Genomic DNA, 16,156 nt, shown 5'->3' with positions numbered 1-16,156 from the left:
AAATTCCGACTCCAAGTCAAATGTGCCGCTTCAAAGTCAAAGTATAGAGAAGAAAGAGGAATAGAAAAAGAGAAGAAAGCACCCAGTAGTCGTTCCACGTATCCCAACATTGGTATCATGCTGCATTAAACGATTTAGTTCGGAAAGAAGGCTCACGCTGGAAGAAAAGGCAGAAGGCAGATGTCGTGAAATGGGAGCAGCTGGTTAGGGTTACCCAGACAAACGGGCCTTGCCTAGCCATAGTTGCCACCATCGGGAGACGCCGAGGACAGCTGCTCGGCCGTCGTCTTTTCGTTCCGTGCCGTCGGGGTTGCCGAGGATCATGGCGAAGACCCAAAAGAATGCGGCGATCCATGCGAGAAGGAGCAGGCCGAGCGACGTGAGTGACGACAGAAGAAGCACCATAATCAGGCCACCGATAGAGTAGTCTTCGCCGTAGCCGTTGACAGACGATTGCTCACCCTCATTATTCACCGACTGCGGCCGCAGCCTGATTAACCGCTCATGGATGTGTAATTGCGGGACCAGGAGATCGCACAACTGGGTGCGGAACGAGGTCTTTCGCATATATGACACGCAGGAGCAGAGCCGCAGAGGAGATATGAAGAGAGTGAAGAGTAGTCCAAAGACTGTGTAGATGGAAGCGACGAGGGAGAAAATGGGTATGGGAAGCGACATCCGAAACTGCGGTTCGGCGGTTAGTCCCGCACGCTAAAGCGCCCAATGACAAAGAAACTGACAGATCAACTCACCAGCATGAGCACGGCATCCTCGCTGTCGTCTGAAAGAAAATCACCATCTTGAATTTCTCTTTTCGGGACGCGAGCGACACCAGGATTTCGATCCTCCCCCGACATGTATGATGAATGGTCGGTCCAAGTCCCTCGGACACGGTCTTCTTTGCGCGCGGCCCCAGTGCCGTAGGAGGCCAGTATGGGGTTGCCTTCGAGATAGGCCACGGGTACAGACGTCACTGAAGCCACCGTAGGTTCACGATCGGTATGGGGTAGACGTTTCACAGACGGCTGGAGGGAATGGCGATTGGATTGAGGGTAAGAGGAGTCCCACGAATCGGAGGGATAAGGTCTCGAGGTGGAAGTGTGGACGGAGGCTCTTTCCGACGAGGGAAAGTCAATGATCACGTCTTGGTTGGCGCCGCTGTGTCGCTGTGATGAGGGCTGCGTCTCCGCAGGTAGATAAGCCGTGGGAGGAGCGGCTGGACGGGCCTCAGCATCGGAGAGGTATGCAGTCACAATCTGAGGTTGGTCCTGGTAGTAGGTGTGCGATTGGGACATGTCCGGTTGCCTCATAGCGGGCAGTCGAGGTCAAGGAAGAAGGGATAGCGACAGTTGAGAGTCGGTGGAGCAAACAAGGGCGCAACGGAGATCTGCCCTTTAAAAAATGCGACGGCACGCCTAAGTGGTACAAGCAGTGCACAGTGAGAGCACCCGGAAGCAGTTCACTGCATGGTTCTGGGCGCAAGGGAGATTATTTTTCCTTTGCCTGATAATCGATAACCAGACGGCTAGCGGGCGGGAGGCGAAGGAGGGGGGCGTGGTCAGCCAGAAAGCTAGGGAGCTAGGGGAGGGGGGAGGGCCGGAGAGACGGAGAGGGGGATAAGGGAGCGGAGGAGGGAGGAGAGGAGAGGAGAAAGAGCAAGATTTATAAGGCCATGAGGGTCAGCCAGGAAGGTTACAGAAAACCCAAGAGAAGGACGCGAAAACCAAGAGAAGACCCAGACGAGAGCGTCGTCTGTCGAGAGCAATATGGGACTCTGCCAAGCTGCGCCGAGCCTTGGCTGAGCGTCGGCCGTCCTCGGTCGGGGGCCGCCAGCAGAGAAAGGAGTCACTCCGACCAAAGCGGAGCTGGCCAGTTCTTGCATGGTGGTACCCCGTATCGATCGGAGCATGCAATCCCAGTCTGCAGGCATGCTGGCAGTAAGAAACTCGCGGCCAGCGTCTGTCTTGCTGCGGCAGTGCGAGTCGCAGCCCAGCGCCAAGCCCCTGTGGACATGGCCCTCCATACAGATTGGCCGCTTGCGAGACTGGGCTCTTGGCGTCCCCGTGACCTGGTTGCCTTTATTTCCGATCAGATCTGGCTTACTCCGTTTGTTATTATAGCTCAGTAGTGGACTACAATCACTCAAACGAGTTGACAATAGCTGATGTCCTGTCTTCCATTTCCTGGGTTGTCAAGACAAGTGATCTTGCTACGCCGTCCGGCGTAGATCTCGGGCGACCTAAATCAGAGTCCGGTGATTGGCCGCAGCCTGCAAATCCCCCGGGCCAGGCTCCACCCATGTTTTCGTGGGTGTTGTACGCCTTCATCTCGATTCTCTCTGCAACCTCCCCCAGACACCACCTGGCCGCGTACTCCCGTGCTCAGTGGCTTGCCTCCTTCCAGCCCGTTGTAGCAGCGGACCTCAGTATGAAACCTTCTCCTACGGTATTGGCGAGTCAGTTCGGGTCCGCGGAAATCAACGATTCAGCGCCGAGCCTCGCCCAGTGCCGAGAAGTTGTTGGCAACACCGTCTTACGCGATCAAAGACAGGCCTTCTTTGTGTTCTTCCAATTTTTGGGGCGCATATATCCAGTTGATGAGTAATAACTCTGCTACATCCAACTGGATGCAGTCGACATTACGATATCGCCTTCTGCGTGACAGAAGACTCGGTAGACTCTACTGAGCGCCGTCGCGGCTTGAGACACTGACCCTCCCCCAAGGCCTTAGCTGTCACAAATCCGTGGAGATCTAGCTTCCCATAGCTTTGCGGGATTGCTATCGTGTGGCGCGATTTAGCCTACCCCATTTACCCGTCCCCAGGGAGTCCCGATCATGGGTTCTCCTGCTCTTGTTCATTTATCTTGCCTCTTGGCCGCGTTGCCGAGAAACCAGGTAAGAAGTCTATCGTCTTGGCCTGGTCGAGTCCATTGTCTCTGGTCTTGTGCTTTGGACTGTGCCGCTGGAGGCGCATGATCTTCATCTCGGGGTGTAACGGTTCGACCCTGAGCTGCCACTGAGGTAGGTTCTGAGGAGTCGAGAAACGCAAGACTTGGAGGACCTCGATATGACAGATCATCTCAGCCAATAACCACCTGGTCCTCGGGGTTACAAGTCCAACAGGTTCCTAGGGCTGACTTAAACCCTCCGAGACAGCTCACAATTCAGATCATGCATGAAACTCTTGAGATTTCACAACAACTCCACCACCAAGCTCCTTCTTGCGCAGTAACCAGCACGGCGTTCTCTCCGATGTGGATTTATTGAGCACCGGGCATACGGATGAGAGTCGTCTCTTGGATGGATACATGGTCAGTGCCTTTGGCGATCAGGCTTCACCCGCGAGGTCGGCATGGGCGGCGGGCTCCTCAACCTGTGCGGCGTGATCAAGTGTCTTGTGCCACGTTTTCTTCATACACGGGATAATCACCGATGGGCCGTGAATTCGGCCCATCGTTGGTTATGAGTTGCGGCAGACCGCCCTTGTGCTATGCCGGTCTTCCGAGTAGCTTATCTTGGCTTGATGATGATCAACGATGATCATAGAAGGCGCTCCTTTGTTCTTGCCTGATCTGAAGATCATCGTTCTTCGAGCGATGCCGGGCCACCTTAAATATAGATGAAAGGCTGACGTTATCCTTCTAAATAAGTGTCCCCGATGAAAACGATATAGAGTCGGATGCTATAGCATTCTTGCTTAACCTACGACATACGGCGTACGCGCAAGGTTATGAGCTCACCAGTATGGGCTCAAGGGGTGCTTCCTACCTAATGGTGATGATAAACATACAACGGTCCTCGAAGAGTCCCGATTTCAGTGGTCGAAATTCGAGAAAATCGACCCTCAACTGACCCTTTACGCAAGCAGGGCTTGCTCACGGAAAATGTGCTCTTTCTAGCTCATCGCTGCCGTCCAATCTACATGTATTGCGGCTCGTCCGCTGCAGAAGATACAAGAGTTGCAATACTGCTCTCAGACTTTGTTGCAAGACCAGTTCGGTTCACCAACATAGGGCTATCAAGCGTACCAGTGTGTCAGGGTGAACCAAACATTGTTGTACTGCCACAGCATCTGCCTGCTCTACCATAAGGCGGCCTCGCTGACGTTATCAAGGGTCACCCTGAAATGCCTCAGCTTCTGCGGGGCCTCGTGTTTCCCGTCATACAATCATGCCTATGGATATTGGGAAGCTTGTTGGAATCATCTATTGCCAGAACGCCTACTGTTGGCATTGAACGGAGTTGAAGGTTGGGTCTTCAGGGCAGGAGGGTAAGTCAAGATGGCTCACATGAAGACCCGCTGGACTGCCAGGTTGTTCGATCGGATCGAAACCCTCTCATTTCTGATCTAACGTGGCTGGTCCGATCGAACCAGACATACGGGGGCTTTAAGTCGTCGTAAGCACCGCGCTACTGCGGAGGTAAACGTAGCGGACTCGACTTCTTGTACGCAGGGTTCGCACTCCCACCGCCACTGGCAAGCCGCCTTGCCTAAGATTCATGAAACATAGGCATCTCATTATAATATTCTAGAACTTCTACCCTAGTGCACTGGAACTCAGTTTGCCACCACCCCCGCCCCCAACAGCTTATTATTAAGAGAGAGGCAGTACTGCCCTCTTATAGCCACCACGATACCTATCTATTCTAGCAACAGCACCAATTTCATTAAACAACATGATGCGGTCCCAAGCCCCTATCAAATCCTGCACTAGACCCCGTCCGCATCGATAACCGAAACTGGTTTCCATCTCAACTCCTCCCTCCCTCCCTCCCCCCTCTCCCTCCCCTTCCAGCCCCCGGTGAAGAAAAGCAGAAATAGCAGCAGCAGCAGCAGCACACCCAGGCTCCAGCTAGCCATCTACGTAAGCAAGTCCAAATCACAATGACACGACATTGACACGACACAGCGCAGCGCAACGCATTCAATATGTTGTGCAACTACAACCCCAAAACAAGACCGCGGGGGTACCTCGACACCCCATTACAGCACTCCACTTCCGCAAGTCCCCAAAGTATTCAGGCCCCCCGCATTTTTGAGCGGCGTTGCAGAAGACAGGGAACGCTGGTTCGGAAGATGGGATGCTTACTGCTTACGGCTTACGGCTAGTCTTAGGCTTACTCCGTAGTCTGAAGAAACAGGACAGGGAGGTGGTGGATTCGAGGCGAGGCGCGACCGATCTGCAGGCAGCATGCTGTATGACATGGGGTATTGGCGTTGGCGTTGGCGTTGGGATTGCGACTGGGGCTGGACTGGATTGGGATGGGGACGTCTGCGGGACTGGGTGCATTGCAGACTATCTGTAATTGCTGGCTGGGGTACTCCGTAGATCGGTGGGTGGGTCGTGGGTTTTGCTTCACTTGGTAGGTAGGTGCTTCTTTGCTTCTTTTAAGGATACCGTTGCTTTTTCTTGCCTCTTGCTCGTTTTTGAGGGGAAAAGTTGGGTGTGATGGGCCTTGTTACCCCCGGTAGGCTTGTTGGGTCTGAGATACGCGCAGATATATAGCGGCAACGTCAGCAACGATAAGATAGAGTATGGGCATCATGAACACAAAATCAGCGTCGATATGATAGGATTCTATGAATAGCGAGCAAACAACCTTAATAGAGTTTTGATTCCAGATACCAAGCCTGCAGAAGCAGCCGGATGCAGAATGCGCCTGCATTTGGGTCTTATAGCCCCAAGCCCTGTCGCAGGGCACGGATCCATAAGTTCTGCATACGGCTTTCAACAGCAACAAAAACCCCGAGTGCTGCTGCATGTGCTAACTAAGTACCTAAGGCCCAGGTCGAGGGAGATTAATTGCGATCCCGACCGCCCAGAGTATATCCATGAGTCCATATCCTTGTGCTTATCCATTGTGATTCAGACTGCATTCGACCTGGGCCTTCGGGGTTCTGCGCTGCGCTGTGCTGCTGCGGTACCACGCTCCAGACTGACAGCACGTACATCTGTTACAGATTGATCTGCATCCTCTATTTCACCAAGGACGTTATATGAAGTGGAAGAGAGGTGGGTCACATGATGCAGAGCATGGGTAGGTTCATGGCGGCCGTTCTCGGGTCGGATCGAGAATGCTGCAGTGGAAAATGCCGGATACCTTGGCCGAGGTCAACAGTTTATCTTGCGGTCATGGACGGGGTCGCATGCTGTTTCCATCCCTGGTCAGGCTGGCATCGTCGACGTGAAGTTATATCATCATTATGATGTGCTTCATCGATCCTTGGTTCAGTAGTGGGCTGCCAGGCTCATGCTGGACCCTGGATACGCACTCTGCGAGAACAATTAGGTTCAACCGTTGCTCTGCTCCGTCAGGTAGCTTGGAACGTGGATGATCTGTCAATGCCTCTTGACTTTGCAAACTATACTTCAAACCCAGATATCACAGCCGCCGCAGCGAGCGCTTTGCGAGGAAACTCTGAAACCAGGGAAATATATGGCATGATGTCTTCAGGACAGGGTTCAGTTTCCTCCTTCAACTACCGCGGAGCCCAACAGGACTGAGCAGTGAGATGTCTCCATTAATTGATAGCTATGGCGCAGCTTACTGTTTTGAGACCCATTGGCCCGGAGCTCGGATATGACGATGCGGGGGTCGGTTGATAGCTAGTCCTGGCTATAGGCCAAACAGCTAATACGGAGATATCTGGGCATTGGCAGCCGCAGTACTCTGTGTCAGTTCTAGTGCGCATGTTGTGGCTTGGGTGGCTTCAGTTGCCGTGCGCCTCTCAGACACAAGTGGCGGGTTGCGTGGCCCAGACCTCCAATCCCTCAAGGAAACCGGGCTCCTGCTGACTCTTTGAACGAAACGGAAATATTTCGCTAAAATGTCTCGTCGAAGTGTTGGCGTTGAAACCAGCATATATATATATCTCGATGACGGATCGCTTCAAGATCAGCATCCTGAGGCTAAACAAACCGGTCCACTATCGCACTCATTACTCAGAATTTAGAACTCACGAAGCCCACAGCTCACCTGCAGTCCTTCAATAAAACTGTCTTCAGGGTCTTCACCAACGTGAAGGGCCAGCTGAATAGATGACGAGTCTCAAACCTTCAAGGCGGCCGTTCCTCGGACCCGAAACAAAGGGATTTCTTTGTGTGAATGTGGATGGGTTTACTCCGTAATCGGGCGCCACATCCACATCAGCCCTGCATGCATCATTCGGGCTGACAAGGTCTTTGTCGAGTCCCTGAACATAAGCACTTATTACTTGGTAACAGGCAGAGCCTGAAGGTATCATGGTTGTCTCAACTCGGTCGCACTTGCCAGAAATCTCATCACCCATGGAGTCATGGGTTGGGTGCCGACCGGCAGCAAGGGCGTCGGACAGAAAAAGCAAGTGCGATCGGGCGCTCCACACTTGAGGCGATGTATCAAGATCAGCTCTGGAGCGCTCGGGAACGGCCCACTGGCCAGAGTCCGTTGGCCTGTGGCTGCCAGCCTGAGGCAGCTAACCTGGCCTGGAGCTCTGAAAGTGAAAGCCCAGCTGGCGCTGCATCGGGCCTAGCGTAGGGCTAGCTAAGCTGCCGCGCCGCGCCCGCACCGACCAGCGGCTTGAAGGTTGAATCTGATTCATGATGCCGCCATGACGACCGAACTTTGTCTGCCACTCTGGCCCGTTCATCTCGTTCTCCTGAGTCTCGAGCACAACCCAGATTGTGACGCTTTAAACGGCTCGATCGACATCTATGGAAAATCTAAGTTCGATCATGGTGACAGTGCATCTGCGAAACAACGCATAAGGTAGCCGGCTGAACACTGCCGGGAATATGCAGCGTTGTTTGACGGGCAGACATCGTTGTCCCTGCTTCGGCGCTTCCCTGCGGCATCTGCTGAAGGGGGAAACAGCCTGATGGTCCCGTCCGTCAGTGCTCAGCTGGGATTTTGGTCCTGGGTGATAGATCCGACAAATTGCTTTTGGGGGGCGCTTTAGCCTTTTTTGCACAAGGCGCCTGTGACTGCAGATTGCAGTGTGCACAAGGGCCGGCCCCATCCAAAAGCGTGGAGACTGGAGTGGTGGAGTCACGACTCACGCAAGCTCGGGTCGAAAATCCTCGGGCTCCAGGACGATTATTCCGTGGTATGCAGCGTGTGTGGAAAGCTGCCAGCAGACTAGCCCTCTCGGCGGGGCAGCACTTACGGCATGTATGGGCGGATAAGAGGTGAGCAAAAACGCCTCATGCCAGCTTCCCTGCTCTTAGGCAGGCCACTTATGTAGGAGGATGCCGGGAGCTTACCGGCCCTGTCCCTTAGCAGGCTGAGCTTATGGGAATACTCCGGAGTCGCACACCCAGTCAGGGATGTGTGCAGGGCCCACCGCGACCGTCATGAATTATTTGCGCTAGTTAATTTTATCAAATTGCCTAAATAATAAAAATGGCACGGGGAAGAGTGGGGCCCAGTGGGTCTAGCCCACAGCAAGCCACTCGGCGAGTCACAGCGCGCGTTTCTGGGGGTTCGTGCTGGGCAGATTCCCTCATCCCTGGATGGCGGATGCTGACTGTTGCTCGGGCGCTTCGAGTTGTCAGACATTGCCCTGTTTTTGACTCCATCCAGGCGCTTTCTTTTTTCTTTCTGAACAGGTCTCCTTTGTCCTTGCCGAGTCTGCTCAATAGTACACAATATTTCCCGAAGGATTCCCTTCCTAGACGAGGACATTGCGACTGTATCACTGCTATCTTTGGGGGCACTAGCGCCTGCACTACTGGTCTTTCATACTGGCCCCGGAATGTTTTTATTTTTACATTTTTTCTTTGGCCCTTTGTCCCCTAAACCCCAGGGAGTCCCGGAGTACTTTGCTAGCTCGTCAGCGGCAAGCCTTGTAGAGTGTGGGCCACATGCTCCTCCGTAAGGAGTTCATAACTACGTATCTAATTTGTGCCCCGCTTGCCAACATGACACGTTTTGTCGGCGAGCTCCTTAACACAATCACATCTCCGACTGAAAAGTTGTCCTTCCGGAAAGGGAAAGGAGAGGAATGGGGTGTCCACGCGAGCGGCGGCCGCCGTACGAATCCTCGGCTCCAGCTGGGGTGCATACGGTACTCCATCCTCATAGTATACTTTGTAGTCTCTTGCGATTGTGTATATCTAGGATAATGATGAGTAGACTGGGTGCTTTGAAGAGTCTGTACTCAGACCTGGAGTACTCCGTATACCCTAGAGTGACCGTCACCGCCGCACCGGAGAATTGCCAGGCTTCACTAACCGCGGATATGACGGCCCCACCAGCTAGACTGTTCCTGGATGTCAAGCTGCCTTTTCTGCCCTCGATTTGGTTGGTGCCTGAAAAATCAGACATCGGCCGTAGTGGTTGTGGTGTGGTTTTGGAGTTTGGACGCCGCCAGCCCCTCGACCTTCTTTCTCCCATGCTTTTCCGCTCTTCTTCTTCTCTTCTTCTCCTCCTTTTGGCGCCTCTTCTCTGCTCCTTTTGGACTGCTTTGCCTTGTGCCCTCCCCAGTACATTGTCATATATCCCAACTCACCAATCTTGTCTTCCTACTTCAATTCTTGTGTCTCTTCTCTCCTTCTATAGCAACCCCTTCGTTGCAATTTGGCCTCTACTTCGCTTACTCTCCTCCCACTTTTGTATCTTCTCACTGTCTGGCCGCTTCACCAATTCGCCTCATCATTCACAAGCTTTGCTCTTCTTCATTTTTCCCTTCAGTGTCTTGTATTTCTACATTCATCTTGCCCACTTTTTTGCCAAGAACGGGGTGATCGGATACGCCGTCTACCGCCTCGACTGACCTGCCTCCTTACGTGCTGCCAGGCCGCCGTTTGGGAATTTTTGTTCCGGAACTGACGTTGCGACTCACTCACAAGGTCATTGGGTCACCATCTTGCGCGACCATCTATACCGGGGCTGTGCGACACCCAGGTAACACGGGAATTGGTTGCATCACTGTGTCGCAAAGTTAATCGCTATCATCCGAAACCGGCTGGCTGCTTTGCGAGTTCATCTTAACCCGCCTTTCGCGCTATGGCTCACGCTCAGCCGTCACCCACTGGCGGCGTCACTCCTCACCATGGGCACCTAGCTGCTCACCCAGTGAACGGCCATCTGCCTCTGCAGTCGCCGGCGCAGAAGCCTCCGCCCAGCACCGCCCAGAAAATCGCGGCTCTGAATGAGCAGGTCTGGCTACAGATTGGTATGGACTGCTCTGCGAAGACGCGCTCGGCGCAAACATCTTAGATACTGACTGTGGACTTATAGGTAACCTGACTGAGCTGATGGGCGATCTGGATGGTGCTATGAATGCGTATGAACAAGCATTACGGCACAACCAGTGGTCTATCCCTGCCATGAACGCGATCTCCTGCATTCTTCGGACGAGAGAGCAGTTTCCTAAGGCTATCGAATATCTTCAGAATATTTTAAAGCTGGATACTGGCAGTGGGGAAACATGGGGAAGCTTGGGTATGTAGACAAACAATGATTGCGCGCTAAACGACTAATTTGTCATTCCAGGTCACTGTCATCTCATGATGGACAATTTGCAGGAAGCGTACACATCGTACCAGCAAGCGCTCTACCACTTGCGCGATCCCAAGGTTAGTACCTCACATCCTCGCTGTACATCAATCCTAATATATGCATAGGAACCTAAACTGTGGTACGGAATCGGTATCCTCTACGACCGCTATGGTTCTCTCGACCACGCGGAAGAAGCCTTCTCTCAAGTCATGCGGATGGCTCCCGACTTTGAGAAGGCCAATGAGATCTACTTCCGCCTGGGCATAATTTACAAGCAACAGCAGAAATTTCACCAGAGTCTGGATGTAAGTGCATAGTTGCCACTTCATGACGAGCGAATCCTGACTAGTCTAGTGCTTCAAATACATTGTCAATGATCCTCCACGTCCTCTAACCGAGGAAGACATCTGGTTCCAGATTGGTCACGTGCACGAGCAGCAAAAAGATGTAAGCTGCATATCTCAAACAAAAACTACTCAGTACTGACATTAATATAGTTCGACGCTGCGCAGCAAGCTTACAGACGCGTCCTGGACCGTGATCCTAACCACGCGAAAGTGTTGCAGCAGCTGGGTTGGTTGTATCATCAACAAAGCGGCACCTTTGAGAGTCAACAGAAGGGCATCGAGTATCTCGAGAAATCAGTCAACGCAGACAACTCGGATGCCCAAAGTTGGTACCTGTTGGGTCGCTGCTACATGTCGCAACAGAAGTACCCCAAGGCTTACGAGGCCTACCAACAGGCAGTCTATCGCGATGGCCGTAACCCAACCTTCTGGTGCTCGATCGGTGTCCTGTACTACCAGATTAACCAGTACCGCGATGCGTTGGATGCTTACTCGCGTGCCATCCGCCTGAATCCGTACATCTCGGAGGTGTGGTATGACCTGGGAACACTCTACGAGTCCTGCAACAACCAGATCGCCGATGCGCTTGATGCGTACGGTCGTGCCATTGACTTGGATCCCAACAATGTCCACATCAAGGCTCGCCTGAATCTCCTGCAGAGCCAGCTCTCAGGCTCCGGCCAAAGCAATGGTCCTGCCCCACAGCCCCAGGACGTCCACCCTCAGGCTTACCAGGCTCCCGGCGTCGGTGCCCCACCTGCACCTCAGTGGGGAGCTCCTGCTCCGACAGGAGGACCGCCTGCTCAGGCGCCTGCTCCTCCCCAGCAAATCGATGCCTGGAATCGCAACATCAATGACCTTCGATCCCAGGCCCAAGCGCCCGGCGCGAACGGCTACGATCCTCGCGACGGACCCCGCCCCGGTGCTATCCAGCAACCTAGCCCTCGTCAAGAACCAGGCCGAGGCTTGCCCGATGGCCCGCGTCCGCTCGGTGTGCGGTCGCCTAAACCTGGCCTTGCTGTCTATCCTCCTGGCCATGCTCTTCCCCAGCTCGCCAATGCTCCTCCACCAGCTGCTGATCGCGCCCCTAGCGGTGCTGGCTTCGCTTCCGCCACGCGTGGTGCATTGCCTCCCGGTGCTGCTCCTGCTGGCCCGATCCCTAATGGAGCGCCTGGCTCTGCCGGCCCTATGCCCGCATACCATCGTCCTTTTACACCACCAACAGAGATCAGGCCAATTCGTGATGAGCGACCTTCGTCCCCTGGATCTACATACCCTCACCAGAACTACCACCACGGACCCAGTGTGCCAGTTCAGAGCTCTAACAACGCGGGCATCGCAGGCGGCGCACCTGCACCAGCCTCTGCTATCTCTGCTGCTGAGGCGGCTGCGCGTGACCGTGAAGACCGTCCTGGCTCGGCCATGAAGCGTGGACGGGAGTGGGAAGCTGAATCCGGTCCTGTCAAGAAGATTGCAAGTGAGGAAAATCGGTCGAGACTTGAGGAGCAGATTGGACGCCGCGTTCCATCTCCTACTCGCTTGCCATCGCCTGGTGAGATGCAGCGCCGCAGCTCTTCTGAAATCCGTCGTGAGGATCAGCGCCGCGCCAATGAAGGCTACCACCCCTCCGAAGCCGCCCACCACCCCCAAACGCTGCCCTCAATTCAGCACATGCCGCAACATGCTTCCGGAGGCAGCCTTCCGCCATTGGTCGAGACCGCCTCAACACCAGCCAACGGATCCGCTCCTGTTCCTCCCACCACGCAGGTCCAAGTCCAAGTTCCTGTCAAGGAAGAGCATACTCGGGCCGAACAAGCTCCAACCCACGAGCCTGCTGCCCGCAAGATGGATGTTGATGAGGATTACGATGATGATGGTGATGACGACAAGAAGGCTGCTGTGAAGGGTAGCCCGCACGGTAGCGGAACAGGCAGCGCCAACGGGAACAGCAACGGCGTTGGTAAGTCGGAAGCCGCCGCCTAAGAATTCGGCCTTTGCAACATCTACGGCTTGTCTGAGTACGCCAAAACATTACCTCCATGTCACAATTTAAGAATTAAATGATGCCCTTGTTACGAGAAAAACCCCTACCTTCGCTTATACTCACAATTTCTTTCTTTCACTTGTCTTCGATCCCCCTGTGATTTAGCATTTTTTACTTCGGTGGCATCTACACTTGCTGTTTTAGCACTTTAAGGTTAGTTTACTCTTAGGTTAGCCAGAGGTTGTACTGTACGGTCGGAACTGGTTGTTAGTGTCCAATACAAGCAACATCCATCTGTTATATCTTTGATACCTTTTATCCTAGCTCTTTCATTTAGAACAGCGACAGAATTGTGGATACGGAGTATAAACAGTCCATGGACTCGAGGTTGAACGTTCCTGTATACTCGAAAATTAGGCGACAGAAGTGGGCACGTGCATGATGCCTGAGGCGACGGTAGGTGTGCGCTAGCCCCAACGGGGCTAAGTGCCAAGACTTCTCGCTTAGAGTGCGCCCACATTCGTTAAGCGTTGCAAAATCGGACTTGCGGCCAAACCTGGAGATAGACACTCTCACTCACCTCCTCGACAACTAACGACAACAGGGTCAAGATGTGAGTATATTGCCGCTCGATGAAACGACGACATTTTCAATGGATAATTGTTGATTCAATTTCGTCTTAATAGGAGTCACCGGAAGTACGAAGCGCCTCGGCACGGTTCGTCCACCTTTTTCGCCCTCGACCTTCGATATACGGGCTTTCGTGTGTGGGATTCATACTGACTGAGGATTTTTCAGGCTCCCTTGCCTACCTGCCCCGCAAGCGCGCTGCCAGACACCGTGGAAGAGTCAAGAGGTCAGTTTGGGGCGAACAATTTTGTTATCGGGAATTGGAGGGACGAATACTGAATTTTTTTGCGACAGCTTCCCCAAGGATGACCCCAAAAAGCCCGTCCACCTGACGGCGTCCATGGGCTACAAGGCCGGTATGACCACTGTTGTCCGTGACCTTGACCGTCCCGGTGCCAAGATGCACAAGAAGGAGGTTGTCGAGGCTGCTACCGTCATTGAGACTCCTCCTGTACGTTTCGAAAATTCTCTATGGGGTGGTCAAGTTTGTGTGTGCTGACCGTTACTAGCTCATCGCTGTCGGTGTTGTCGGTTACATCGAGACTCCCCGTGGTCTCCGCTCTCTCGCCACCGTCTGGGCTGAGCACCTGAGCGACGAGGTCAAGCGTCGCTTCTACAAGAACTGGTACAAGAGCAAGAAGAAGGCTTTCACCAAGTACGCCAAGAAGCACTCTGAGGAGAGCGGTGCTTCCATCACCCGCGACCTCGAGCGCATCAAGAAGTACTGCACTGTCGTCCGTGTCCTCGCCCACACTCAGATTCGCAAGACTCCCCTCAAGCAGAAGAAGGCCCACCTTATGGAGATCCAGGTCAACGGTGGCTCCGTTGCCGACAAGGTTGACTTCGCCCGCAACCTTTTCGAGAAGCCCATCGAGATCGACTCCATCTTCGAACAGGACGAGATGATCGATGTCATTGCCGTCACCAAGGGTCACGGTTTCCAGGGTGTCACCAGCCGTTGGGGCACCAAGAAGCTTCCTCGCAAGACTCACAAGGGTCTCCGCAAGGTTGCTTGTATCGGTGCCTGGCACCCTAGCCACGTCCAGTGGACCGTTGCCCGTGCCGGTCAGATGGGTTACCACCACCGTACCTCTTGCAACCACAAGGTCTTCCGCATTGGCAAGGGCTCCGACGAGGCCAACGCCTCCACCGAGTTCGATGTCTCCAAGAAGCAGATCACTCCGTATGTTTTCCCAACCTAGTTATTTGCATTAGATACAATCACTAACAATTCTTTACAGTCTTGGTGGCTTCGTCCGCTACGGTGAGGTCAAGAACGACTTCGTCATGGTCAAGGGTTCCATCCCTGGTGTTAAGAAGCGTGTCATGACCCTCCGCAAGACCCTCTACCCCCAGACCAGCCGAAGGGCCACCGAGAAGATCGACCTCAAGTGGATCGACACTTCCTCCAAGTTCGGTCACGGTGCTTTCCAGACCCCCGAGGAGAAGCGCGCTTTCATGGGTACCCTCAAGAAGGACCTCGTTACTTCTGCTTAAGGTGTTTACGGAGATTATGGCTTGGTGTAGTACAATTTATTATGGGTCTCAATAAAAAGCGAATACTTCAACCCTTGTTTCTCGTAAATCATCTTAGCCTCATAGAACAGCTACGCTTAGAGCTACCACGAGCGTGTTCTAGGATGGTACCATATCCACTGTAAATTGCAATGTATAGGGTAGATTGAGCCTCAGCGTCGTCTTAGCGGAGCTGGCTGAAAATCCTGCAGTTTCCGCCTGTCGACCTATAGCACCCCTGAACAGTCAACAACTCAGACCATTTCTTTTTCATTGGCTAGCTAGTCTACTTTTTGTACAACATCTCATCCACTTAATACTTACTCAGACCTTTCTTCGTTTGTCAAGATGCGCAGGTGGCAGTGCGCCCGCAACGCCCATTGCGTCATTGATCACCTCCGTCCCTCTTTCAATTCATCACATTTAAAACCAACCACAGCCCCGCGCCAGCTCTCTTCCACATCCCAACCTTACCAAGCCTCCACATCTCAACAAGCACGAGCATCTTTACGAACCAAAAGTATTTACGCGGTACGCAAATCGCCAACCTACATCCATCAACCCACATCACCGCTCTCAACAACCCGCACCATGTCCTCTGACAATGACTACATGGCCTTCCTGAACAAGGCAAACGCAGACCTCGACAGCGGCCGCGCAGAACAACCAACAACCACCCAGCAAGCCCGCACCGAGACCGTTGACGTTGACGTCAAGGTCCCTACCCCGCTTACCTCAGTCGACGCATACTACATCTCGGACACCGACGAGCCGTTTGAGCCTGTTGCGCTGAGGTGGGAGGGCGCGCAGAGGGGTGTTTGGCCTGATGCTTGTATGTCGCCTTTCTCTCTATGATTTATCTATTTAGAGAATCTCCCTACAATTATGAAACAAATGCTAACTTTCTTGTCTCGTTCTACCAGCGACCTTCTCGAAACTCATCTCCATCAACACAGACCTCTCCGACTCCATCGAGACGTTATCGCCGTCCTCGTTTGACCCGAAGAACCAGTATGCTTCTGTGCTCAAGGCTGTGCGCGCCGCTGCCGCTGAGAGCTCAAAGGGCGACGAGTCGGCGGTTGAGGTGAAGATCTATCGCGCGGAGGTTGGGACGTCTAGGGTTGAGTACTATGTTACGACGTTGGACAGTGAGGCGGGGTTGCTTGTTGGATTGCGCGCGAAGGCGATTGAAAGCTAG

At 53.5% G+C, this 16,156-nt stretch overlaps 6 protein-coding genes across 6 annotated transcripts; 4 read left to right on the top strand and 2 right to left on the bottom strand.

Annotated features, from left to right (window-relative positions):
- Window positions 1–210: 210 nt before the first annotated feature.
- BDW74DRAFT_173621 (uncharacterized protein) lies at window positions 211–1,295 on the bottom strand (the record flags this gene model as incomplete). Its single annotated transcript, XM_073727826.1, has 2 exons — window positions 211–684; window positions 753–1,295. 2 exons carry the CDS (start codon window positions 1,293–1,295, stop codon window positions 211–213), a joined length of 1,017 nt encoding a protein of 338 aa, XP_073588883.1.
- A 145-nt stretch (window positions 1,296–1,440) lies between these two features.
- On the bottom strand, window positions 1,441–2,099 carry BDW74DRAFT_48922 (uncharacterized protein). Its single transcript, XM_073732938.1, has one exon. It carries the CDS (start codon window positions 2,021–2,023, stop codon window positions 1,571–1,573), a length of 453 nt encoding a protein of 150 aa, XP_073588882.1. The 5' UTR covers window positions 2,024–2,099; the 3' UTR covers window positions 1,441–1,570.
- Window positions 2,100–4,820: 2,721 nt separating this feature from the next.
- On the top strand, window positions 4,821–5,551 carry BDW74DRAFT_144539 (uncharacterized protein). The gene has a single exon (XM_073723054.1). It carries the CDS (start codon window positions 5,083–5,085, stop codon window positions 5,305–5,307), a length of 225 nt encoding a protein of 74 aa, XP_073588881.1. The 5' UTR covers window positions 4,821–5,082; the 3' UTR covers window positions 5,308–5,551.
- A 3,841-nt stretch (window positions 5,552–9,392) lies between these two features.
- On the top strand, window positions 9,393–13,261 carry cyc8 (putative transcriptional corepressor Cyc8). The gene is made up of 6 exons (XM_073723053.1): window positions 9,393–10,156; window positions 10,222–10,425; window positions 10,477–10,559; window positions 10,608–10,787; window positions 10,837–10,929; window positions 10,980–13,261. The coding sequence occupies exons 1-6, from the start codon at window positions 9,988–9,990 to the stop codon at window positions 12,810–12,812; spliced, it is 2,562 nt and encodes an 853-aa protein (XP_073588880.1). The 5' UTR covers window positions 9,393–9,987; the 3' UTR covers window positions 12,813–13,261.
- Window positions 13,262–13,319: 58 nt separating this feature from the next.
- On the top strand, window positions 13,320–15,011 carry rpL3 (60S ribosomal protein uL3). The gene is made up of 6 exons (XM_073723052.1): window positions 13,320–13,426; window positions 13,500–13,531; window positions 13,612–13,669; window positions 13,738–13,894; window positions 13,953–14,626; window positions 14,685–15,011. Coding segments are annotated over exons 1-6 (1,179 nt in total). The 5' UTR covers window positions 13,320–13,424; the 3' UTR covers window positions 14,941–15,011.
- Window positions 15,012–15,549: 538 nt separating this feature from the next.
- BDW74DRAFT_173619 (uncharacterized protein) lies at window positions 15,550–16,156 on the top strand (the record flags this gene model as incomplete). Its single annotated transcript, XM_073727825.1, has 2 exons — window positions 15,550–15,790; window positions 15,882–16,156. 2 exons carry the CDS (start codon window positions 15,550–15,552, stop codon window positions 16,154–16,156), a joined length of 516 nt encoding a protein of 171 aa, XP_073588878.1.

Source organism: Aspergillus multicolor (genome assembly GCF_047715735.1).
Source record: "Aspergillus multicolor strain CBS 133.54 unplaced genomic scaffold BDW74scaffold_2, whole genome shotgun sequence".
NCBI lineage: Eukaryota > Fungi > Ascomycota > Eurotiomycetes > Eurotiales > Aspergillaceae > Aspergillus > Aspergillus multicolor.
This window is presented reverse-complemented; position numbering and strand designations above follow the sequence as displayed.

Excerpts from the sequence above, each read along its gene's own strand:
- rpL3 (XM_073723052.1), top strand. Across the intron at positions 13,895-13,952 it reads CCGTCATTGAGACTCCTCCT|CTCATCGCTGTCGGTGTTGT; the intron begins GTACGTTTCGAA and ends GACCGTTACTAG. Across the intron at positions 14,627-14,684 it reads TCCAAGAAGCAGATCACTCC|TCTTGGTGGCTTCGTCCGCT; the intron begins GTATGTTTTCCC and ends AATTCTTTACAG.
- BDW74DRAFT_144539 (XM_073723054.1), top strand. The coding sequence starts at position 5,083 with ATGCTTACTGCTTACGGCTTACGGCTAGTCTTAGGCTTACTCCGTAGT.
- cyc8 (XM_073723053.1), top strand. The coding sequence starts at position 9,988 with ATGGCTCACGCTCAGCCGTCACCCACTGGCGGCGTCACTCCTCACCAT. Across the intron at positions 10,426-10,476 it reads GGAAACATGGGGAAGCTTGG|GTCACTGTCATCTCATGATG; the intron begins GTATGTAGACAA and ends TTGTCATTCCAG. Across the intron at positions 10,560-10,607 it reads ACCACTTGCGCGATCCCAAG|GAACCTAAACTGTGGTACGG; the intron begins GTTAGTACCTCA and ends ATATATGCATAG.
- BDW74DRAFT_48922 (XM_073732938.1), bottom strand. The coding sequence starts at position 2,023 with ATGGAGGGCCATGTCCACAGGGGCTTGGCGCTGGGCTGCGACTCGCAC.